This window comes from Natrix helvetica, assembly GCF_964273705.1.
Source record: "Natrix helvetica genome assembly, chromosome: W".
Taxonomy (NCBI): Eukaryota; Metazoa; Chordata; class Lepidosauria; order Squamata; family Natricidae; genus Natrix; species Natrix helvetica.
Window position 1 is genome coordinate 62802376 of NC_138555.1, and position 26326 is coordinate 62828701.

At 46.3% G+C, this 26326-nt stretch overlaps 1 protein-coding gene and 1 pseudogene across 2 annotated transcripts in view; one reads left to right on the forward strand and one right to left on the reverse strand.

The window, feature by feature from the left end:
- LOC309400574 (seizure protein 6 homolog) overlaps positions 1–3036 on the reverse strand; it is a gene marked incomplete at its 5' end in the record, with an annotated part of 167997 nt that extends 164961 nt beyond the window's left edge. The window contains one exon of the mRNA XM_081969139.1: positions 3030–3036. Within this exon, the coding sequence (XP_081825265.1) occupies positions 3030–3036 (7 nt within the window). The remainder of the gene's footprint in view (positions 1–3029) is intronic.
- Positions 3037–7044: 4008 nt separating this feature from the next.
- Positions 7045–24366, forward strand: LOC309400575 (aspartate beta-hydroxylase domain-containing protein 2-like; annotated as a pseudogene). The gene is made up of 5 exons: positions 7045–7178; positions 11240–11321; positions 20301–20834; positions 22745–22858; positions 24245–24366. The product of its transcript is annotated as an aspartate beta-hydroxylase domain-containing protein 2-like (transcript).
- Positions 24367–26326: the final 1960 nt, after the last annotated feature.

The following is a 26326-nucleotide window of genomic DNA, read 5'->3' on the forward strand; positions in this document are numbered from 1 at the left end:
TCCTCAAGGGGAAAACAACTCAAGAAGCTTGGGAAATTTTGAAAAATGAGATTACAAAAGCCCAGTCTAGCACAATACCAATGAAGAAGAAAAATAACAGCTCCCAAAAGAAACCAGCATGGCTGCATAAAGAACTCTCTGACAAATTGAAAGACGAAAAAGATAAGTACAAAAAGTGGAAAGGGGGGGACATAACTAAGGCAGAATATCAGCAAATAGCCCGAGCATGTAAAGATGAAGTGAGGAAAGCTAAGGCTCACAATGAATAAAGGCTTGCCACAAAAGTAAAAAAAGAAAAGAGTTAAGGAAACAATTGGTCCATTGCTGGGAGAAAGTGGCAAGAATGTGACAAGCAACAGGGAGAAAGCAGAACTATTTAACTCATGTTTTGCATCTGTCTTTACACAAAGGGATAAAACAGTCCAACCTATCAAAAACAGCACCACAAAAATCAGATTAGGAACACAAGTTGAAATAGGGAAGAAAATGCTAAGTGAGCACCTGTCTACCCTAGACGAGTTCAAATCACCAGGACCGGATGGATTACACCCCAGGGTTCTGAAGGAACTGGCAGATGAGATCTCAGAACCACTGAACTATATCTTTCAGAGATCCTGGAGCACCGGGGAACTACCAGAGGACTGGAAAAGAGCTGATGTGATTCCCATCTTCAAAAAAGGGAAAAAATTAGATCCAGGAAACTACAGACCTATCAGCCTGACCTCAATACCAGGAAAGATTCTGGAAAAGATAAGCAAGCAACGAATTAACGAACACCTAGAAGCAAACAAAGTAATAGCCAAAAGCCAACATGGATTTGTCAAAAACAGATCATGACAGACTAATCTTATTGCATTCTTTGACACAGTGACATTAGTGGACCAGAGGAATGCCGTCAATATAGTTTACTTGGACTTCAGTAAGGCATTTGATAAGGTAGACCATAACCTACTACTAGATAAAGTAGAAGAATGTGGGTTAGACAGCATCACCACCAGATGGATTCGTAACTGGCTGACCAACCACACTCAACGTGTAGTCCTCAATGGAACTGCATCTACATGAAGGGAAGTATGCAGTGGAGTACCCCAAGGCTCTGTTTTAGGCCCAGTACTCTTCAACATCTTCATCAATGATTTGGATGAGGGAATAAATGGGGAACTCATCAAATTTGCAGATGACACCAAGCTGGCAGGAATAGCCAACATTCCAGAAGATAGGCTTAAGATACAGAAGGATCTTGACAAACTTGAACATTGGGCACTATCTAATAAAATGAAATTCAATGGTGAAAAGAGTAAGGTTCAACATTTAGGCAACAAAAATGGAATGCACAGGTACAGTATAGATCAGGGGTGGGGAACTGTGGCTCTTTTGCGACTTGTGGACTTCAACTCCCAGAATTCCAGAACCAACATAGCTGCCTCAGGAATTCTGGGAGTTGAAGTCCACAAGTCGCAAAAGAGCCACAGTTCCCCACCCCTGGTATAGATGATACCTTGCTCAGTAGTAGTAACTGTGAAAGGGATCTTGGAGTCCTAGTGGACAACCATTTAAATATGAGCCAGCAGTGTGCAGCAGCTGCCAAAAAAGCCAACACAGTTCTAGGCTGCATCAATAGAGGGATAGAATCAAGATCACGTGAAGTGTTAATACCACTTTATAATGCCTTGGTAAGGCCACACTTGGAATACTGCATTCAGTTCTGGTCGCCACGATGTAAAAAAGATGTAGAGACTCTGGAGAGAGTGCAGAGAAGAGCAACAAAGATGATTAGGGGACTGGAGACTAAAACATATGAAGAACGGTTGCAGGAACTGGGTATGTTTAGCTTAAGAGAAAGAAGGACTAGGGGAGACATGATAGCAGTGTTCCAATATCTCAGGGGTTGCCACAAAGTAGAGGGAGTCAAACTATTCTCCAAAGCACCTGAGGGTAGATCAAGAAGCAATGGGTGGAAACTAATCAAGGAGAGAAGCAACTTAGAACTGAGGAGAAATTTCCTGACAGTTAGAACAATTAATCAGTGGAACAGCTTGCCTCCAGAAGTTGTGAATGCCCCAACACTGGAAGTCTTTAAGAAGATGTTGGATAGCCATCTGTCTGAAACGGTATAGGGTTTCCTGCCTAGGCAGGGGGTTGGACTAGAAGACCTCCAAGGTCCCTTCCAACTCTGCTTTTGTATTGTATTGCAGAGCTGCAGGAGTGCCAACCTCCTGTTTAGGAAATCTGTTTGCCATTATGCCTTCGATCCTTCTGAGTGAACCTTTATTGGGACACCCTCATTTTGACTTGGACTCTGCTTTTTCAGTTTAGCAATGCATGAATGTTGAATTTGTTTTTCTTGGCAGCATTACATACAAAATCCCAGGGATTTTTTTTCCTCAGTGGAGGAAGATTGTTCTTTGCCTACTTCAATTTATTCACATCTCACTCCACTCCATTTCTTGGACCCTGGTGTTCAAGCATTCAGGTCAGCTTTCAAACCTAACTATCAGATCTTCAGTCCCATCAAGGGTCAGCCTCAAATTTCTGCTTCACTTGCAACCTTCTGCAACAACCTGACAACCCTCCCTTTATAGATAGTCATGTCCCTTAAAATCACTGTCAACCTTTATAATGCCTCAAAGATATAGAATAAGGTAAAGTGAAGATGATTCCAAATCTCTCTCTAGCAGTTTTTACAGCTTTTAAAATAGAATTCTCCTCCATTTTCCAAAGAGCACCCCAAATTACATTCTCCTTGCTATTGACTATTAGCCTCATCAGATTTCTACATTCTGCTTACTACAACCCAGAGAATATCCCCCCTCTCCCCCCCTCCACAATTTCCACCTTAGGAGATATCACAGACCATCAAATGCCAACTCCCTTCTTTTATCCTCCTGCAACCATCATTTCCCTACAGCTGTTGAAAAATGTGTGCATCCCCAAGCAATAAAAACAAATCCATTTTTTTCAGTCCATGTCAAGATGTATTTTTAAATAGGCTTCCCTTGCCTACAACCCCATCTTTACAACATGCTCACCTGCCATTTGCGCTGGGGAAAGGGGGGGGGGGCGGCTGGTAGTGAGAAGATGGATTTTCAACCCCTCTTTTCTTTAATGCAAACTTGGTTAAATTGAAATAAGCCCCTTTTGTTTGGATCACCAGCCGCCCCCTCCCCAGCCCTTGTGCTAAAAAGCTTCCCGCTTACCTTGTAGAAGAGACAGGGAGCAAAGAAGCAATAGCAGAAGAGGCATGTTGAGTCCTGCTTTTTCCAAACAGCGCATTTTGGATTTCTTCAGACCTGCAGAATACCTAGTCTGGCTATTTCCTTCTCCTGCCAGGCAAGGGAGCCGTGGAGCTAGGAGTCTGCTTAGCAAATGAAAATGCAGTAGCTTCTTTGCAAGGGCTAGTTCTGTAGGATTTTTCTCTTTTGCCTTTACAAAGCAACCAAGGCTTTTTCTATTTGTGTTTTGGAAATGTGCCTTTTCTGCAGTCTGCTCCTGCTTGCTGCATAACTGATTAACTGTGTTATCTGGACCCCCTCTTCCCTTTTTCACTTATAGAACGAGAAATGCAGTGGACTGCTTCCTTTCGGTGAAACTATTTTTGAGAGCAGGCATGATGTCAGGCCTCTTTCACCCAGAACCTCGCTTTTTCTCTCATGTCTTACATTCACCCAATTGAATGGAGAATTGTGTAAGAAAAGGCATCGGATCCTTCTTTCTCTGCCACCTATATACCCGTTTGGAAATTCACTTATAGATATATTGCCATTGCCATGTGGTTTCTCTTCCCTGTTCCTTTTTTGCAATAGATTATGTTACCAAACCAGGAAAAACTTGTATAAAACTAGAAGGATATCGTGAACGGTTCTTTTTTTTAAATGTAAAAACTTCAGTGTTTTGGCAAAGCAAGTCTCTCCCCACTCCCCTTTCTGTCCTTGACAATGAAACGCAATGTGTATTTGCAGTTGCAATTTGGATGGGATCTATGCATTATTCTGAATATTATAGACACGGGGGAATATAAATCCACATAAATCCTAGCAGATGCCCATAAGTATAGGTTGAAAGCACAATATGGAAAATTATGGGTTTTTTTTTTAAAAAATGAGGAACATACCGTAATATAACAGTCTATTCCGATGAAAAAAATACAGCTTCCTGATTTGCCAAGCCAATATATAACTAAATCTTCTTTTCTAGATAATAAAGATAAATTGTTCAAGACCTATTCTCTTACAGAAAAGAAACCCTCTGTGGAGGAAAACAGATGCAAACTTTATTAGTGATGTTTCAAATCTTATTTAATGATTTCTAACCTCACCTCCCACAAGAACTCTGAAAATAAGTTATGCATTTTGTTACAAAAATACACCAATAATATTTTGGTCATTCCTTGTAAGGAAGCAGAGAAGAGTAAAACACAACAGGCTCCTTAGATTGCTTATCAGTTTTTTTTCCAAAAGAGGTACAGCAAGAAACGATAAAATATTTATGTTGTCATTTTTGGGAAAGTCAAGGCAGGCATCTTAGCAGAATCTCTGATTCCATTTGAGGTTACGCATTTTTCAGTGTGGGTTTGGGTTTAGTGGTGATGGTGGTGGTGGTGGTGGTGGTGGTGTGTGTTTGTGTGTGTGTGTGAACTTTCATACCCTCCTAGTTTACTGTAGATGTTTGCAAACCACAGGCCCCAGCATTTTTAAGGCAATATTTAGCATCTCACAGAAATGTTATGTTTATTATTAAAATGTTCCCATATTGGGCCACATTCTTCTATTTTTCTCTTCCCTTCCTCAAAATCTATCTTAGAATTGCTCTTCTTTCTTCCTCTCTCTGTATGAACATTATTTGTGACTTTTTCCATCCTCCAACTTTCCACTTCCCACCTTGGCTCCTTTGTCCTCCACAACTCCAAGGTTTTGCCTCCCAATTATAACTCTCCTATAAAAAGTCTACCACCAGCAACATGATGATTGCCACCCGCTCCCATCCTGGGCCTTTTTGTCTGAGGCTGCAGAAGCCAGGCACACAATCAAGATGAAAAATGCATTTTTGAAATAATTAGGGAGAGATAGATGTAGAGATTGTAGAGGTGGGGGACATGAACGCTCTTGGCGGCGGCGGGGGGGGGGGGCAGTGGGAGAAAAAGGAACCTTCCCTCTTTGGCAGCTTCAACTTAATCTCACTTCACAATGGTTACTATGAAAGTTGCTATGGGAGAATGGTTGCTAAGGAGACCTTGTGGTTGCCAGGCAGTTCCTAGGATATAGGTACCAAGAGCTGCTAAGGAAGATGCTAAGGACGGTTCACAGGAACATTCCGATTAGCAGTAACCATTGGTGTGCAGCTTAAAGATTTATTTCAGAAATGCAACTGATGCAGCAATTAGCTGCAGCCTGAAATGCACACAGAGGGGGGGGGGGGAGGGGGAGTGGAAAGATGGCTATGCTGCAGGCAGGGGTTGCCTCCAACGTGGCTGAGCCTATGCTGCAGTTAGAGGAGGAGGGGCCCTAGTCTAAAGCAGGCTTAGTTTACCTTTTGCAGCCCTCAACAATTCATCCTTCAATCCTATGCCCACTCCCAAACCCTAGAAATGATTGCTTATTGATGAGATCAATCACTCAGGGTGACCATATGCACATTCAAGGACTGTTGATACAGGGGTTTCCGGGCCGTGGTTGGGGTGGCTGTTTATGCAACGAAACCTCAGCTTGTGCTGATACGAGAAAGGAGAGGAAGACGTCAAAGGGAGGGATGGCAGATTAGAGCAGGGGGGCAGGGAGGGGGAACCTCTAATCTTTTCAGGATGCTTCTGGTAGTCTATGTGCATGAACAGAAATTACTGTAGACAATTGGCAACAGAGGCGTTCAGCCAGGAGGAGATAGAATCACACAGGGAAGAGAGTGATAAAGGCATTTGGGGGAGAGACAGAGAAGACAAGAATATTAGAAGATGGAATGACTGGGAAATGGACAAATGAACAGGTAGAGATTTTTAAAAAGGGTGGGGAGGGGAAACACATCTGCCTGGGGAAGATGTTGTGGCCCAGCAGGAGTGGTTGGAGCTGCCACCAGACTCCGACAGCGAGGGTCCCTATGAGTCAGCTCTGGAGAATAAGGAGGACCCTGGGCAGGGTTCTGACTCTGAGCAGGGATCGGAGAGTCTGGTCGGCCACCAGGAGGCGCCTGAGGCATGGAGCAGCGGTGAGAGCCAAAGGGGGCTCCTGATGCCATGCCTTGGAGCAGTGGGGAGGAGTCACGGGAAAGTGACTCAGACATCAGCAGGGAGTTCTTAGATGCTCGTTACCGCTGCGCCCACAGGCACAAGGAGCAAGGGCGCAGTTACTGGCGGTAAGGGCTCTCAGCTGCTGATAAGTAGACTCCTCTTCAGTCTATAAAAGGACTGATTGTGCATACTCCCTTTGCAGAAGTCAACAAAGGAACTATTCGGAAAGTTCTGTCTTGGAAGCTTGGCATGCTGGACAGCTGCTATCGTGTCTCTGTGCCAGAGGGTTCTGAGAGTCTTGTTGTGGTGGATTGCTGTCAAGGATCTGTCTGTCTGTCTGTGCAATAAATCCTGTTGAAGTAGTTTTGGTCCGGAGTGTGTTCTGTGTTGGCAAGGGAAGAAGGGGGGTCAGAACAGGAAGGTATCATTTGTCTTGCAATAAATGGAGGACACCAGCAGAGAAGGTGACTAGTGAGGATGGAGTTAGAACAGACAGGGAAATTACAGCAATGGAGGCAGATGAGAGGAGATAGGCAGAATTGATAAGGCAGAATGAGGACCAGTTTAGAAGAAGAGGATATAGCAACAGAGGGAGAGAAGAATGGGATGGTGTGCAGGACAGAAGTGGTGAAAATGATTGACAGAAGGCTCAGAAATTAGGCATCTGTTTGAAGAACAGATTAATGCAGCAGCTAGGTGATATATTAAATGAGCAGCAAGAAATAGAAAACAAGGGTTGAAAGGGCACCCTATGAATTGGCCTGGGCAATTCAGAATGGCTGGGCAAGCCAGCATACTTGCATAAGATGCTCTAACTTTGCCCGAAGATGCTCAGCATCATGGCTGATTGGGGTCTCCGTGGCCTTCTCTCGCTGCTCCTCCCTGACCCCTCTACATGGCACTCTCGACCAGAGCCAGCCATAGCTGTGCTGGGTTCTCTAGCCCTCTTGTTCATATGGTTGTCAGCGTTCCAAATATCATGCAGAATTAAATCATTGTCCAAAGCAAAGTTATCCTTAAAACTCCAATTTAATAAGACAGACATGTTGGCATTATGCTATGAAATTTCAGCTCTATTTTGCATCCTGTGGGTTCACCCAGTTGAAAGTTCATCATCTATCCCCACACCCCATAATTCATCACATGGTCCAATCTTCATCTTCCACGCTGGCATGTACACGCCTCTGCTTTTAATTTTAATATCTGTAGCACCCTCAATTCGATCTGAGGCCCTGCTGAACCATGGTTTATTTTTACTCTAGGGTAGACCTGATTTTATTGCGGGAGTCCCCCCTCTCGCAAATATGGCCCTCTGCCCTTTCAAGGGCCCACCTTGATGACGGATGTATTAATCCAGAGAGGTGGAAGAAGAGGAGGCTCCGGGGGTTTTTGTGTAAATGTTTTTTAAATGTTTTAAAGGGATCCAGGGCGGGGGGTGGGTCTAGCCAGACCAGGAATAGGAGTAGAGCCAGACGAACAGGTGGGGCTGAGGAGGAAGGGAGCGGAGCGGGGGAGGGGAGTCAGTATAACGTTCCTTTAGAGGGTTCCTATATTCCAACGGTCGCAGGAAGGGGTAGATGCGAGGACAGAAGAAGATCCTGCAGTCGGTTGGGAGACCGGGGGCGTTGGTTACGCCCGGTCGTTTGTACCAACCCCCGCATCCTAGGTGGTCAGGGTTTACAGAGCCGTGGCATGAGACTGATGTTATGTAACGCAAGGTCCGTTGTTAATAAGGCCCCCCTCATCCATGATCTGGTTTCTGAGGGGGAGCCGGACCTTGCAGGGATCACGGAAACCTGGTTGGGCCACGAGGGGGGTGTGCCCCTCGTGGAAATGTGCCCATCAGGATACCGTGTATTCCATCAGCCTCGTGCCCGGGGTAGGGGTGGTGGGGTAGCGGTCATTATACGGGAAGCCTTGACACCGAGAGAATTCATCGTACCTCAGATATCCGGATGTGAGACTCTAGGTGTGAGATGGGGCCCAGGGAGTCAGTTGGGCCTGCTGATTGCATACTTGGCTCCTCGCTATGCTTCAGCGGCCCTGCCTGAGCTCCTCGAGGTGATTGCGGAGGTGGCAGTTGAGACCCCTAGACTATTAGTCATGGGGGACTTCAACTTGCCATCGACGGGTGAATCATCCGAGGTCGCTCAGGACTTCATGGCTTCCATGACAGCCTTGGACCTGACCCAAATAATTCAGGGCCCCACACACGAGGGAGGACACATGCTGGACCTTGTTTTTATCTCTGGTCGATGGAAGAGTGATCTGGGAATAGGGGATCAGGTGATCACTCCCCTGTCATGGTCAGATCACTCGCTTCTCCGGCTGGACTTCCCTGACGCCACCCCCCATCGCGGGGAGGCGGAACCAGAGGATCTTAGATGGTTCCGCCCCAGGAGACTGATGGAACCAGATAGGTTCCAGACGGAGCTTGGGCCACCTCCTGTTGCCCTGACCCGCTCCCGGACGGAGGACCTGGTGGCTGCATGGAACAGTGCGGCGGCCGGGGCCTTGGACCGGGTAGCGCCCTTGCGGCCTCTCCGGTGGCAGCGAACCACCCTGGCCCCTTGGTTTTCCGAGGAGCTGAGGGTGATGAAGCGCCACAAGAGACGCCTAGAGAGCAGATGGAGATCCTCTCGCGCCGAATCTGACCGAACACAGGTAAGAGCCCATTTACGGACCTACCTTGTGGCACTAAGGGTGGCTAAACGTCGATATTATGCCACCCTTATTGCATCTGCAGAAAACCGCCCTGCCGCCCTGTTTCGGGTGACCCGCTCCCTCCTATCACAGAGGTCGCGGGAAGCCCCTTTACAGGGGAGGGCAGAGGAATTTGGGGAATATCTGCAGGAGAAAATCGCTCAGATCCGGAGCGAATGGGTCCCCTTCAGTGATCGTGAGGAGGCACCGGAGGCGAGTCTTGAGGTACCTATCTGGGAGGAGTTTGACTCTGTTGCCGCCGAGGATATGGACAGGCTACGCGGGCGACTGCGGGCCACCACATGTTTATTGGACCCGTGTCCCTCCTGGCTTATACTGGCAACCTGGGAGGTTACACGTGACTGGCTCCTGGGTCTGGTGAATGCCTCGCTGGAGGAGGGGTTCCTGCCAGCCGCCTTGAAGGAGGCGGTGGTGAGGCCCCTACTTAAGAGGCCTTCCCTAGACCCAGTTGAGTTAGCCAATTATCGTCCTGTCTCCAACCTTCCCTTCTTAGCGAAGGTTGTCGAGAGTGTGGTGGCGCAGCAGTTCCCTCGACACCTGGAGGAAATTATTTATCTAGACCCGCGCCAGTCCGGTTTCCGACCGGGCCACAGCACAGAGACGGCTTTGGTCGCGTTGGTGGATGATCTCTGGAGGGCGAAAGATGGGGGCTGTTCCTCCATCTTAGTCCTGTTAGACCTCTCAGCGGCTTTCGATACCATCGACCATGGTATCCTGTTGCATCGGCTGGAGGGGATGGGGGTGAGGGGCACCGTTTTGCGGTGGTTCTCCTCCTTCCTCTCCGGTCGGACGCAATGTGTGTTGGCGGGAGAGCAGAGATCGACCCTGAGGCCGCTCACGTGTGGAGTGCCACAGGGGTCGGTCCTCTCCCCTCTCCTGTTCAACACATACATGAAACCGCTGGGTGAGATCATTCGAGGATTCGGGGTTGAGTGCCATCTGTATGCAGATGACACTCAGCTATACATTTCTACCCCGAACCACCCCAACGAAGCCGTCGAGGTGATGTCCCGGTGTCTGGAAGCCGTGCGGGTCTGGATGGGCGACAACAGACTCAAACTCAACCCTTCCAAGACGGAGTGGCTGTGGCTACCGGCGCCCCGCTTTAGCCAATGTGTTCCATCTCTGGCCATTGGGGGGGTACAACTGCCCCCGGTGGATAGGGTACGCAATTTGGGCGTCCTCCTAGATTCCCGGCTGTCGCTAGATGATCATGTGACGGCCGTGGCTAGGGGGGTGTTCCATCAGGTTCGCCTGATGCGCCAATTGCGTCCCTTACTGGAGCAGGACGCCCTTTGCACAGTCACTCATGCCCTAGTGACTTCTCGCCTTGATTACTGTAACGGTCTCTACATGGGGCTCCCCTTGAGATGCACCCGAAGGCTCCAGCTGGTCCAGAATGCAGCCGCGCAGGTTATTATGGGGAGTACTAAGTACTCCCATGTAACACCTCTCCTGCGCGAGCTGCACTGGCTACCTGTGGTCTTTCGGGTGCGTTTCAAGGTGTTGATCGTCATCTTCAAAGCGCTCCATGGCTCGGGACCTAGTTATTTGCGGGATCGCATTCTACCCCATACATCCCTGCGACCAATCCGCTCTCACAGAGAGGGCCTCCTCCGGGTACCATCCGCTAAACAGTGCGGGCGGGCGGTGCCTAGGAGTAGGGCCTTCTCTGTGATGGGCCCAACCCTCTGGAACGACCTCCCCCCCGATATTAGAACCACCTCGGATCTCCGCTCCTTCCGTAAGAAACTCAAGACCCACCTGTTTCGAGTAGCAGGTCTGGCCTAATTACAACCATAATCGTAACTGCATTTAACATCTATTCAAACCTTCCTGGATGGCTTTTTAAATTTTATATTGGGGTTTTAACGGATTTTAAAATTGTTCTTAATATTTAAATTGGTTTTGGGATTTTATAACAGACCGTGTGTGTGAGTTGTTTATGTTTCATGTCTTATGTCTTATGTCATTTTTATTGTTTGGATTATGAATGGTCTGTACACCGCCCTGAGTCCCTACGGGGAGAGGGGGCGGTCTATAAATTAAATAAACTAAACTAAACTAAACTAACTAAACTAAACTAACTAAACTCTGCTTCCGGCCAGCTGTCGAGGTGCGGAGACAAAAGACGACCTTGAGCTTCTAAGAAAATCCATAACAATACATTCCACAATCCTACGCCTTTCTATTCCCCCCTCCCAACTACTACACTATTGAAACAGCATAAGAAATTAATAAAAAGTGTGGCAGGCCAAAGATCCTAAAAGGAACAGAACTACAGGCCTGACAATGGTACTGCTATCGTATGGGGACAGGGCAGGTAGCCCCTGTATCTCATTCACAAGGTGTGCCGACTGAAGAAGGATGCCCTCGCCCAGTGGTGGGTTTCAAAAAAATTTGGAACCTACTCTGTGGGTGTGGCCTGCTTTGTGAGAGTGGCTTGTTTGTTTCTTTGTTTTATTGGATTTATATGCCGCCCTTCTCCCAAAGCACTTAGGGCGGCGTACAGCATTAAAAAACACACATTACAAAAGTTAAAAGGAAATTAGAAGCAATCCAAAAAACAAACCCAATTAATATAGCACTAACATTAAAAAAATGAGTTAAAATTAACAGGCCAGGCTGGCTTGCTGGAAAAGCCAACTTTTTAGGGCGTGTCGGAAGGACCGGAGGTCAGGGATTATGCGAAGCTCCAGGGGCAGCTCATTCCAGAGGGAAGGCGCTCCCACAGAGAAGACTCTCCCCCTGGGGGTCACCAGGCGACACTGCCTGGCCGACGGCACCCTAAGGAGGCCAACTCTGTGGGATCGTACTGGACGGTGGGAGGCTACTGGTGGCAGTAGGTGGTCTCACAGGTACCCTGGGCCTAAGCCATGGAGCGCTTTAAAGGTCATAATTAGTACCTTGAATCGCACCCGGAAAACAACCGGCAACCAGTGCAGGCCTCCTAAAAGGGGTGTAACATGGGAGCACCTAGGTACCCCCATGACAACCCGCGCGGCCGCATTCTGGACCAGCTGAAGCCTCCGGGTGCTCTTCAAGGGCAGCCCCATGTAGAGAGTGTTGCAGTAGTCCAGGCGAGAAAGGACGAGGACATGAGTGACTGTGCATAGAGCATCCCGAACCAGGAAGGGGCGCAACTGACGTACCAGGCGAACCTGGTCAAAGGCCCCCCTGGTCACGGCCGTCAGGTGATCTTTGAAACTAAGCCGCGTGTCCAGGAGGACTCCCAGATTGCGGGCCCTCTCTGAGGGGGCTAAAATTTCTCCCCCTATCATCAAAGATGGAACAAGATGCACAAATCAGGATGACGGAACCACACCCACTCAGTCTTGGAGGGATTGACCTTGAGCCTGTTCCTCCCCATCCAGATCCGCACAGCCTCCAGGCATCGCGACATCATGTCGAGGGCATCGTTTGGGTGGTTTGGGGTAGAGATGAAAAGTTGGGTATCATCAGCATATTGATGATACCGTACCCCAAAACCACGGATGATCTCTCCCAGCGGTTTCATATATATGTTGAACAGGAGGGGTGAGAGAACCGACCCCTGGGGCACCCCACAAGTGACATGCCTCACGGTCGATCCCTGCCCTCCAGTCAACACGAACTGTGACTGATCCAACAGGTAGCAGGAGAACCACCGTAAAATGGTGCCCCCTGAGAAGGAATGGAAAGTTTCCCTTCCTCCTTCGATTGAGGTGCGGACCGACGCCCCTCCTTGTTAGCATATCTCCAGATAAGAAATAAAATAAGACCCGAGAACATGTTCTAATGAAAACAAAACTTTAATATAAAAAATAAAAATAAAACAAATCTATCTAATTGTTAAATTTTGGCAAGAGCAATTGTCGCCCACCTTCTTGGCAGACGAACAGAAGATCAAAAGAACTCTGGAATGTGTGAGCAGGTGCAGTACATCACTTGCTGATAAGGCCTATGACCTGCGCAGTAAATTTTCAGCACAGCTAGCAAACAATTAACGCAGTGACACCCCTTCTTTTGCTACTTGGGCTGATGTCATCAAATCATCAAATAAGGCACATCTTCTTTCGCAGATACTCGTGTTGAGCTGCTGGAAGTGGTTTGTTGAGCATGTCAGCAATTTGATCATGTGTAGAAACATATTGCAATTTAGCAAAACCTTGTTTAACTAATTGTTTTGTGTTTTGATAACGAATGTCAATGTGTCTGGACCTAGAACCTGTAAAATGTGACTCAGAAATGTAAACCACCGATTCATTATCTTCCATCACGATGATTGGTCGAATAGGACGTGTCCAGATATCTGTGATCAAAGCATCAAACCACGTTAGAGAATTACAAGCATCTGAAACACAAGCATATTCAGCTTCAGTAGATGAACATGAAACAAAACTCTGTTTTCTCACTTGCCAGTAAACAGGACATCCATTCAGGAACATCATGTAACCAGAAGTACTTATCACTTGCCCAATCAGAATCGGCATAATAACATAATTCTGCATGATCAGTGTGTGTTGGTTCTAGCAATAACTTCATGTGTTTAGTGTGTTTCAGGTATTTCAATAACTTCTTAATGCATGTCCAATGAAATTGTGTTGCCTTACCTATGTGTCGTGATAAAAGATTAACACTAAGTGCAATGTCAGGTCTGGTCCAACTACTAATATATAACAGTGACCCAATGACTGAACGATAAAGTGTTTGGTCCTCGAACTCAGGACTTGGTTCATGTGTTAAGTTGTGAAAATCTGTTTGCATGGGTGTCTTTGTTGTGTTAGCATCTTTCATGTTGCAATGATGCAAAATGTGGTCAATTTTCTCCTCTTGTGAAAGACTAAACCCCTTCTGTATTTTTTCAATCTGAACATCTAAATAAGTGCTAATGTATCCTAAAGATTTCAATGTGAAGTATCTCTGCAAACTTTTAGCAAAAATCTCACTCATTTTCTTATTTGGACCAATATAAACAATATCATCAACATAAACAAGAATTATCTCATACGCATTGTTAGATCTTTTTGTGAACACGCATTCATCAGTTGAGGACTTAATAAAGCCCATTGAATTTAGTTTGTCAGTAAGACATAAGTACCACATTAAACATGACTGTTTCAGACCATAAAGACTTTTGTTCAGGAACCAGGTATCCCCTTCTTGCTGTCGGAATCCTGGAGGGCTTCTCACGTAGATCTCTTCATCTAGGTCTGCATGTAGATAAACTGTGTCCACATCAAATTGGAAAACTTCTAAACCAAGAACAGTTGCAGTGGTTAAAGCAATTTTTACACTTTCAGTTCTGACTGTTGGTGAGTAAGTGTTTGTGTAGTCCTCAGGATAACGTTGAGCGAAACCCTGAGCTACAAGTCTGGCTTTGTATAAAGACTCACCATTCGGTTTCTTCTTGATTCTGTAGACCCATCGAGTGCCAATGACTTTCTTGTTTGCTGGAGGTTTTTCAGGTGTAAATACATTAAGTTTCTTTAAACTGTCCATTTCATCCTGCATTGCATCATACCATTTGTCTTGCTCTGAATCAGGAAGCTGTTTGATTTGTGTGAATGTCTCAGGAGGAAGAGTAACGTTGCAAATCAAAGGCAAGGGTGTTTTTGTCAGTTGCCATGAATATCGTTGTGGAGGGATACCTTTTGTGACCCACCTCTTTCAATTATCTGGCCTGGCTCAACCGTAAACTTTTCTTACTCCTCCTGACAGTTCTTTTAAATTTTAAAAACCTTAAATTTTAAATTGTGTTTTACAATTGGGGTATTTTTAATGGTGACTTTTAATTGTCCAATGTGATGAAATTTGTTACCTCCTCCGTGTATGTATGTCCTGTATATATGTATGTTTATGTGTTGTATATGTTTTATATGCTCCACTGTACGCCGCCCCGAGTCCTGTCTGGAAAGGGAGCGGCTAATAAATTTAAATTTATTATTATTATTATTATTATTATTATTATTATTATTATTATTATTATTATTATTATTATTAAGAAAACCATCCTCTGCTACCAAATATGAGACGGAATGGAAAGTTTCCCTTCCACCTTCGATTGAGGTGCGGACCGTCGCCCCTCCTTGTTAGCATATCTCCAGATAAGAAATAAAATAAGACCCGAGAACATGTTCTAATGAAAACAAAACTTTAATATAAAAAATAAAAATAAAACAAATCTATCTAATTGTTAAATTTTGGCAAGAGCAATTGTCGCCCACCTTCTTGGCAGACGAACAGAAGATCAAAAGAACTCTGGAATGTGTGAGCAGGCGCAGTACATCACTTGCTGATAAGGCCTATGACCTGCACAGTAAATTTTCAGCACGGCTAGCAAACAATTAACGCAGTGACACCCCCCCACTCCCAACCCCCCCCCCCAAGTCATCGCAGTAGGATACCATGGTCAATGGTATCAAAAGCCGCCGAGAGGTATAATAGGACCAGCCCCTGTTCCGGGCCCGCCAGAGATCAGCGACCAATGCGACCAATGCCGTCTCCGTGCTGTACCCGGGCCTGAAACCCGACTGAAATGGATCCAGGTAGACAGCTTCATCCAGGTACTGGGGAAGCTGACGTGCTACCACACTCTCGACAACCTTTGCTACAAAGCGAAGGTTGGAGACCGGACGATAGTTGGCTAAAGAAGCTGGGTCCAGGGAAGGCTTCTTGAGGAGGGGCCTCACCACCGCCTCCTTCAAGGCGGTGGGAAAGAACCCCTCTCTCAATGAAGCGTTGGTAATCAATTAATTCTATTTCAATTTATTAGTGCTTATAGACCGCCCCCTCTCCCGAAAGGGACTCGGGGCGGTGTACAGTCCATGTCAAAGAACAAAATTAAAACAATTAAAATTACTACATGGAAAATATATATATACAAATATAAAATGGATAGATGCATAAGAGGAGGATAAAAGATGTGCAGGACTGTATTGCTAATAAATAATTAAGATAATAAAATAATCGCCTGGAGCCAGCCTCGTGTCACCTCCCGGGAAGCCGAAACTAACCAAGAGGGACACGGGTCCAGCACACAAGTGGCAGCACCGAGTTTCCCAATAATCCTGTCCATGCCCTCAGGGGTCACAGGGTCAAACTCATCCCAGATTGTCTCCACAAGATTCATCCCTGTCGACTCGCCCGAATCTACCCAGTCAGAGTCCAAGCCTGTCCGGATCTGAGAGATTTTATTCTGCAGATATTGAACAAATTCTTCAGCCCTACCCTGCAAGGGGTCTTCCCCAGTTCCTTGGTTAAGTAAGGAACGGGTCACCCTAAACAGGGCAGCTGGGCAGTTATCTGCGGATGCGATAAGAGCGGAAAAATGGTGCCGTTTTGCCGCTTTTATCGCCACTAAGTAGGATTTAATATGAATTCTTACTAGTGTTCGATCAGATTCGGACTGGCTAGCCCTCCAACCACTCTTTAGGCGTCTTTTCCGGCGTTTCATCTCCCGGAGCTCCTCGGTAAACCAGGGAGCCACCTGGGATCGACACCAGGTTAGAGGACGCAAAGGCACAACGCTATCCAAGGCCCCAGTGGCCGCCCTATCCCAGGCTTCCACTAGGGCTTCGGTCGAGTTGTGAGCAAGGGATTCAGGAAAAGTCCCAAGCTCCATCAGGAACCTTTCAGGGTCCATCAGGCGCCTGGGGCAGAACCATCTACTTAGTTCCGCCTCCCTGCGGCGAGGGGTAGCAGTATGGAAGTCAAGCCTGATGAGGAAATGATCAGACCATGACAAGGGTTGAATAGAAATATCCCCTAAATCTAGATCATTCATCCACTGCCCAGAGACAAAAATCAGGTCGAGCGTGTGTCCCCCTATTATGGGTGGGGTCTCGAATTAACTGAGTTAGGTCCATAGCCGTCATGAAAGCCATGAACTCCCGAGCTGACTCGGATGTCTCGCCAATGGAAGGCAGATTGAAATCCCCCAGGATCATAAGCCTGGGGAAATCAACCATCAATTCAGCTCGTAAATCCAGCAGCTCCGGCAGGGCCGATGAAACGTAGCAGGGAGACAGGTACGTAACAAAAAGGCCCACCTGAACTCCAAGGCCCCATTTCACAAAAAGGGACTCACGCCCGCCTATCTGAGGCATAAAATAAGTACAAAAACAATAAAAGAGCTACTTCCAGAAGGAAGATGACTGTTCTTTCCAGTCTTCGGTATAACTGACTCCAATGAATGGGCTGCACAAAGAAGAGACACAGAAATGAACTCTTTCATTGCATGCACTGCATCGAAACCAGCACATAAAACCATAAAGACAGCTACTTACAGAGGAAGGATCCCTGGCTTTCCAGTCTTCTGCACCACCACCTCACCAACTTGCTCCAATAACCTGCACAAAGGAGAGACACAGAAAGCAATACTTTAATTGCATGCACTGCATTAGGATGAAACAAGCACAAAAAATAATAGAAAAGGAAAATTACTGTCCTTTTTTGCATCTTCTGCACTACCACCTCACCATCTTGCTCCAATAACCTGCACAAAGGAGAGACACAGAAAGCAAGACTTTACTATCTCAAGGATGAACCCAGCACAGAGCACACCCAGCAATAAAGACAGCTACCTACAGAGGAAGGATCTCACTGGCTTGACGGTCTTCTGCACACCACCTTATTTCCTTTTTCTGAAATTTAGTTCTCAGTTCCAAAAAACAGGAATATATGAATTAGGTTCACTACTTAGGTGGGTCCAAGTAGCTATTCAAAAGTTAGTGGTTAGAAGCAATGGTAAAGCAAGATATGGAATTAAACCCAGAAATATTTTGTTGGCTATTTGAAAGGGAGTACAATATATATTTAATTTTACACATGTTAGCAGCTGCTGGAATTGTGTTTGCACAACAGTGGAAAAACAGAGATATGAAAATGAATAAATATTACAATGTGCAGGAATAAATAAATTGACAATTAAAATCAAGAAGGCTTTGAATACTTTTTCACATGGGATTTGTTTTAGCAATTGCTAACTAAAAGAAACAGAAATTAGAAATCCAAAAGTATGAAAGAAAACACCAATTATGTAAGGAAAGGTCACTAAAATGTATAAGGAAATATTACTAGATCATTATTAATGCGTAGATAACTGCGGGACATTACACACCCACACCCACACAAACAGTGCCAGGAAAACACCAACAAATAAGAATCCCCCACACACACACACAAAAAAAAGAATGCAAATGAAACCAGTTTTTTTTACCCCAACCCTAAGGACAGGAAAGACAAAGCCACTGGAATAAAAACCAAAAGCATTGTGGGAAATTATAAAGGACAGTGCCAGGAAGCTCACAGAACCAGCAACCACCTCAGAATTACCTAAACAACGAGGGTGAAACACACAAAATCTGGCAAAGCTGCCTTGCACCAACCTGGCCTGCCCATAGAAAAGCAGCCACTTTGAGATACATAAACCTCACAAAGCACCTGAGGGTAGAACAAGAAGCAATGGGTGGAAACTAATCAAGGAGAGAAGCAACTTAGAACTGAGGAGAACTTTCCTGACAGTTAGAACAATTAATCAGTGGAACAGCTTGCCTCCAGAAGTTGTGAATGCCCCAACACTGGAAGTCTTTAAGAAGATGTTGGATAGCCATCTGTCTGAAACGGTATAGGGTTTCCTGCCTAGGCAGGGGGTTGGACTAGAAGACCTCCAAGGTCCCTTCCAACTCTACTATTGTATTGTATTGTAAACCTGGTCTGAACACTTAAAAGCAACATATTGCATCACAAAGAAAACATTTGGAAAAAGGAATAACATTTCTTGTAGTAAATATATTTTATAAACAATTAAAAAATAAAAATGCCCTAAAAATAATTTTAAAAAAAGATATTCTATAAATTAAAAAAATCCTTAAAAACCATTGTTAAGTATTCCACCAGCAATAATTTATACTGTAACCATTTTAAGGTATTGTACCAGCAATAGTATACTGTAACCATTATTCCACCAGCAATAATTTATACTGTAACCATTTTAAGGGTACAGCAATAATTTATACTGTAACCATTTCAAACTATTCCACACACAATAATTAAAAATGAAAACATTAAAAATATTCCATACACAATAAATTACAATAAAACAATTTAAAACAATTCTATGTACAATACGTTTTAAAGTATTGAGTATAGAATATTTTTAAATTGTTTATTTTAATTTATTTTGGATAGAACCTTTTTTTAAATAGTCTAAGACAATTTAAAAAAAGAATCCACACACAATAAATTGAAGTAAACCATTTTAAAATATTCTATACTCAATACTTTTAAGTAAAACTATTTTAAAAAATTCAATGCACAATAAATTAAATATTATTTTAAAATACATTAAAAAAATAAAAGAAAAAAAAACCAGGTTACTTACCAGCAGGCAGAATCAGCAGCATTCCGATGCGATGAATCTGACTCCGATGCGATGGATGGATGCAACAGGGAGCAGGCAGGCAGAGAGGCAGCAGGACAGGTAAGACTCTGGACTGGAGGGACAAGGCCAGGGTTGTCACTAAGCAGGTCGCCTGGTAGGCTTAGCTAGCCAGGCGAGGCTGGAGAAGGGGGGGCGGCTTTTGGTCCCATGGCGTACATGAGACCGTGGCTTTCACTAGAGGAAGGCCTTCCCTCGTGAAAGTTAGATCGCTACTCCTGCTGCCGCCGCCGCCGCCCACCCTCGTGGCATAGGCCGCTGCCGCCGCCCGCCTGCCCTCGTGGCATAGGCCGCCGCCACCCGCCCGCCTTTGGCTACGTGGCTTACGCGAGCCTGCGGCTTTCACAAGGGTAGGTCTGAAGGCCTTCCCTTGCGAAAGCTAGGCCGCCGCTGCTGTTGCCCACCCGCCTTTGGCCGCGTGGCCTATGCCAGCCCGCGGCTTTCGTAAGCTGGCGAAGCTAGCCTCCCGAGTCCCACCGCCCCCCCTCATGCTTAGTTGCTTACCTGAGGGAAGCAGCAAGCTCCTGGAAGGCGAAGGGAAGGGAGTTTTGAAATGGAGGACCCGGTCAGCAAATGCGATGCGAGACTGCTCGGGAACAAAAGACTCTTTTGAAAAGAGAAGTCTCCAAAAGAGAAAGACTCTTTTCAAAAGAGGAATGTTGGCCGTTGGTGCCACGCTTTTAAACGGATCGCCTCCAGCCCGCTCACTGATTGGCTGGACTCCAGCCAATCAGTGAGCGGCGGGCTGGGCTAGCCTAGTTTAGTGCGGACGGGCGGGGGAACGAGCGAGCTGCGACGGGACGGCAAGGGCGATCGAGCGACAGGGCCGGTGCCGGTTCCCAGAAGTTACTTCTGGGTCCGGTTACTTCCGGGTCTGGTCACGAACTGGTTCGCCCGAACCGGTGCGAACCGACAGAAACCCACCACTGCCCTCGCCATACCCTATGGGGCGATGCTATCAATCAGCGCCTGTATTGCAGCCTGCGAGATTACGCCAAGCGCTATTCGTGGTCAGGTATGAACCGGCTGCACAAAGGTATCCGGGACCAAGCCTATTATCAGCTGAGCGAATGGATGGCGATCCAGAAACCCAGCGCCTTCTACCTCCCCGACTTGCCTTTGGTCCCCTATTTTCCCTGTGAGTCCCAGCGTCATGATGTGGAAATTCTTGAACTCAGTTTCCCAGCCATCCTGCGGGAATTTGAGGGCATTGCAAGGGACTTTGAACCCCGATGCCACAGGGATGGATGTTCAACACCAACCCTGGCTGTCAAAGTTATTACCTCTACCGACAGGGGGAGTGCATAGCACAGAATTGTCACAGCTGCCCATGGACGTATCCGGCACTCAGCGCACTACGCACCTTTATCAATGCCAATTGCTTTGGAAATGCCTGCTTTAATGTCTTGCAGCCTGGAACTGTGCTACCTGGCACCTATGGACCAACGAACACCAGGGTACGGTGTCACCTAGGTGAGCAAACACTGGAGGAGCAATGAATGGGTCAGATCACAGCATCTACTTGGTGGGGAAGGGGCGCCAGTATCTGAAAACCTGGATTGCCAGAATCTCCTTTCAGTGTAATACATGCTATCTAGTTACTGAATTCTTTTGTTCCCTAAATAGGAGCTTTTTATAAGCTTGGTTTATCATTATTCTATTTTATTAACTATGGTATTTATATTTAGAAGCAGCCAAACAAGCAGATTGGAATAATTGTTGCAAACTGCAACACTGCTTCAGATGAATTTGCTCCACAAACTATAAACAAATCTGATTTTTTAGAAAATTTGCAGTTGACTAGTGGCATTTCAGAAGAGGCATTCTTTGTAGGATGCCTCTTCAGAGAAGGTGCTATGAGAATCATGCATCATTGGCCAACACTTTGATTCACAGTGCAAGTATGATGGGTAGGTGGGTAGGTAGCACAAGGAGCATCAAATAAACTATTTTTACCTTTTTATTTACAACATTTATATAGCCCCCATCCCTGGTCTTATAACCAACTCTGGGTGGCTCCTAATCAAAGGTTTTCTAAAAGTTTAAAATTCTTCAGTAGCTCACAATAAAATCTCAGGCATTTGACCTCAATTGAAGGCAGGAGGATGTGAACAGGGTTTTTCAGAAAACATTTTTTTAATGTTCTTCAGATCATCTTTTCCTGGTCTCCAATTATCTTCTGTGGTCCCAGAGATGTTTTTTCCAGAAGGTAACTGGACTTTCTTGCTTTTTTCTTTCCTTTGAAAACTTTCCGCTTCTCATCCAAGAAGCTTCTTCAGTTCTAACTGTTAGAACTGAAGACGTTTCGTGGATGAATAGAATAGAATAGAATAGAATAGAATAGAATAGAATAGAATAGAATAGAATAGAATAGAATAGAATAGAATAGAATAAGAGTTGGAAGGGACCTTGGAGGTTTTCTAGTCCAACCCCCTGCCTAGGCAGGTAACCCTACACCACTTCAGACAAATGGTTATCCAACATCTTCTTAAAAACTTCCAGTGTTGGAGCATTCACAACTTCTGGAGGCAAGTTGTTCCACTGATTAATTGTTCTAACTGTCAGGAAATTTATCCTCAGTTCTAAGTTGCTTTTCTCCTTGATTAGTTTCCAGCCATTGCTTCTTGTTCTACCCTCAGGTGCTTTGGAGAATAGCTTGACTCCCTCTTCTTTGTGGCAACCCCTGAGATATTGGAAGACTGCTATCATGTCTCCCCTAGTCCTTCTTTTCATTAAACTAGACATACCCAGTTCCTGCAACCGTTCTTCATATGTTTTAGTCTCCAGTCCCCTAATCATCTTTGTTGCTCTTCTCTGCACTCTTTCTAGAGTCTCCACATCTTTTTTACATGGTGGCGACCAAAACTGAATGCAGTATTCCAAGTGTGGCCTTACCAAGGCATTATAAAGTGGCATTAACACTTTATAGAGTGTTAATAGAGTGAGAAGCTAAATGTTTTCAGAGAAAAAAACCAAATAAGTCCAGTTGCCTTCTGGAGAAAGCAGCTTTGGGACAACCATGACCTGGATAATCGAGAATCTCCATACACAATTATCTTCTGTAATTTCTATGTTCCTGCTATGACTGTTGTTTGCAAGATAGGCAGACAGTTTATTTTCTGCTGAAGCAAGAAGAAGGTCCCCAGGTTGTGGCCACAATTCTGGATGGGGTGATTAAAAATTCTATATGCAAATGGGGTATCCATTCTTGGTTTTGCAAATGACAGCTTCTCTTTCTCCCAGTGTAGGAAGTTGTTTCCATAATTAGTGCTTTAAATCAGCATGTTTCTCTTCTCTCTCTTGTATGGGGGTGGGTGGGTGGGTGGGATACAAAACATCCTTCAGGAAGCCTCCCTCTCACAGCTTATTCATTCTTCTTCTGGGGCTAAAAGTGCCACCTGGTTGTGACTTGGTGGTGGGTGGTGAGCCACAGTGCTGGTCTGAAGGATACTGCCTTCTGGTAGATGATTCCTTCTTGCACACCACAGCACATAATGGTAAGAGAGCAGAGAAAGCAGGCATGAGGACTGAAGTGAGTTGACTTCAAAAATCTCTTTTCCCAAAAAGCATTTGAGGACTAGGACTTCCTTAAAAGTTCCCCATTGTATAACTTTGTTCTGAATAAGAGTGCTCATCAGCACATCTCAGCTTTAGGAATGTTACACCAAGGTTGACTGGTTGTCTCTTATCCCAGTGGCCCCCAACCTTTTGGGCACCAGGGACCTTTTCCGTGGAGAGAGGTTTTTCCATGGTCCAAAGGGGGCATGGATTTGCATCAGAGGTGGGTTTCTAACATTTTGCACCTGTTTGGGCGAACCGGTAGTGGTAATTTGGCCTGGGTCGCAGAACCAGCAGCGACCCAGGCTGGCCACACCCCCAAACTGGTTCCCCGGTCTCTGTTGCCATTGCCGGCATGGTTTTTATTAGCTTTTTAAGGTCTTCGCGGATGTGCAGAACAATTTACAGTGAACTGCACATGCACGAGTAATGTGTGGCTGGCACACGCGCAAGCAAAGCAAACCAGTACTGGTGCCAGTAGGAACTCACCCCTGATTTGCATGCTACCTGCATCCCACAGATGGGGCTTTGCTTATTTGTATGGCCCAGTTTCTGGCATGCCACAGCTTAGTACCAGTCCACAGACTGGGGTTGAGGACCCCTGTCTTATCCAGTGAGACATGGTCTCTTTAAAAGGTCTCAGAGTATGATGGATCCATACTATCCTATTAAATTCATGACCATCTGACCACCTCTAGACAATTTTCTTTCCTACTATTCTGCGTAGGATTTTGGGAAGTTTTCCCAAAAGAATGTATTTTGCATAATTTTAAAAGGGTTGGGGTATTTCATTTATTTCTGGCGAAAGGTCTTTCTTGAGGAATAATCTGTTCAGGGCTGCATTGTGGGACAATGATGGGCAGAGCTGAAGCGAGTGAAAGATGAAGTCCAAAGATAAAATAGGTAGCACCAAAATCTTCCTACCTTTTTTCTGGTATTCTGTTATTTTGGTGATTGTTTGACAACACATTGGGCCAGGGTCAATTGAACCAGGTTTTGCTGAGATATCTGGGTAAACAAAGCAGATTAACTACAATCTAAACCATTAGCTATGGTGTGAGTTTTCTGGATTCGCCCAACATGCTGGTCTAAAATATGGTTGGCAAGTATCACACTATTATATCTCATATATTTGCTACGCAAAATTCTGTCTTTTTAACGTATTTTTTTCTTTCATTTCACCTGGCAAGCTATTGGGAAAAACACCTTGTTTTGGTCAGATCTGCTCTGATTGTTGAAAAGGATTTGAAATTAAATTGAGGTCTATACTGTATATAGCATTGGGACTACTTGTGAAATGATAACTGCAACCATCTTTGTTACAGGTTCCTCCAGTGATGGACCTCAGGTGATTTTTATTGCTGATCTCTGGCACCCCAACATAGCAGGACCTGAATAACAGGCATTGGATTATATCTTTGCCCCGGTCGATAGATGCTTGACCTAACAAGTATTGGGGGCATGGACACAATCTCACAAATATTTGCTGCTCCTCACAAAAATCAACTACTCCCTACACCCATGGCGAACCTATGGCATGCATGCCACAGGTGGCATGCGAAGCCATTTCTTCCGGCACGCAAGGCATTGCACTCTCAGCTCCAGTGTGCATGTGCGTGCTGGCCAGCTGATTTTCAGCCTTGATCTTTGGCCATTTTTCGTCCCCAGAGGTTTCCCTGAAGCCTCCGGAGGGCGAAAACCCACCCAATGCACAAACCAGAAGTTCGGGAACAGACTTTCAGTTTGCACATTGGGCTGTTTTTCGCCCTCCATTCCCAAACTTCTGGTTTGCATGTTGGGCCATTTTTCACCCTCCCCAGGCTCCTAGAAAGCCTCTAGAGCCTGGGGAGGGCAAAAAACGTACCTACCGGGACCACCGGAAGTCAGAAAATGGGCCATTTCCGGCCTCCGAAGGGCCTCTGGGTGGCGAAAGCCTAACCGGAGGGAAACGGTGTAAGCACTGCAGCCAAACTGACCTGTAACAAGGAGCAATTGCTTCCTCCACCCGCTTCTTCAAGCAGCAGGCCTCGGCAGCAGTTAGGGCTCCTATCTTTAAACGCGGATCTTTCCTCAATGCTTTATGAGGTTGGGCCCGGACTTGCTTTCTAAGCACAGGGCGATGGGTGGTAGTTTGTGCGGTGCAGCCGGCGCAAACTACTGTCTATCTCCCTGTGCTCAGAAAAGGAAGCCCGGGTAAGTCCTTTTCTAGCAGGCAGGTTCTATGACGACTGCCGCCACCAAAGCACCTTCCCGGAGTTGCTTTTCTGAGCACGGGGAGACGGACAGCACCAAATACCGTCTGTCTCCCGTGCTCAGAAAAGGAAGCCCAGCTAAGTCCTTTGCTAGCAGGCAGGTTCTAGGATGCCTGCCACCACCAAAGCACCTTCCCGGAGTTGCTTTTCTGAGCACAGGGAGACGGATGGCGCAAAATACTGTCCGTCTCCCTGTGCTCAGAAAAGGAAGCCCAGCTAAGTCCTTTGCTACCAGGCAGGTTCTAGGACGCCTGCTGCCACCAAGGCACCTTCCCGGAGTTGCTTTTCTGAGCACAGGGAGACGGACAGTAGTTTGCACAGTGCGGCCGGCACCTAGGAGGTCCTAGGAGACCAGCCGTGCCGCGTAAGCTCCCGCTGCCATCCCCACCCCCGCGCCCGTGCTTTCTGGCAGCCAGGCATCTTAGGCAAGTCCGGGAACCTTGCAAAGACCTTGCGAGGTCCCCAAACTTGTCAAAGATGCCGGCTGTGCCGCATAAGCTCCCACCGCCGTCCCCACCCCCGCGCCCATGCTTTCTGGTGGCCATGCGGCCCTGCACTATAAGCGAGCCCAGGATCCTATCAAGGCCACAAAAGGTCACCAGACTCGCTTATAGTGCCTGCCGCTGCCCCCCCGCCCCGCGCTTAGTTGCAGCTTACTTTCCTCCTAGGAGTCAGCAGGCAGCAATAGAGAGCCAAGCAGGAAAAAAGGTAAGTGGGTTTAGAAAAGGGTTCTTAGAGGCAGGCGGGGCGATTGGTGAGCCAGCCAATCAGTGAGCGGTGGGTGGGGCTAGGATAGTGCGGACGGGCAGGGGGAGTGTGCAATGGAGCGGCTTCCGGACAGGCGGGGTTGACCGAGCGAGCGACAGGGCCGGGGCAGGTGTTCCGGAACTTACTTCTAGGTCCACCGGTGGAACCTCTTCTAACCGGTTCGGTATATTTGACGAACCGGTTCTATCGAACCGGTGCGAACTGGTAGGAACCCACCTCTGTGTGGGAGGCTGTTTTTGCCCTCCCTAGGCTCCAAGAAAGCCGTGCGCGCATGTGTGGGGCAGCGGAGGGGGCATGGGGGGCATTAAATTATGGGGGTGGGCATGCACACGCCCATGATAGCGTGTGTGTGTGCTTTTGGCACCCAAGGTGAAAAAGGTTTACCAT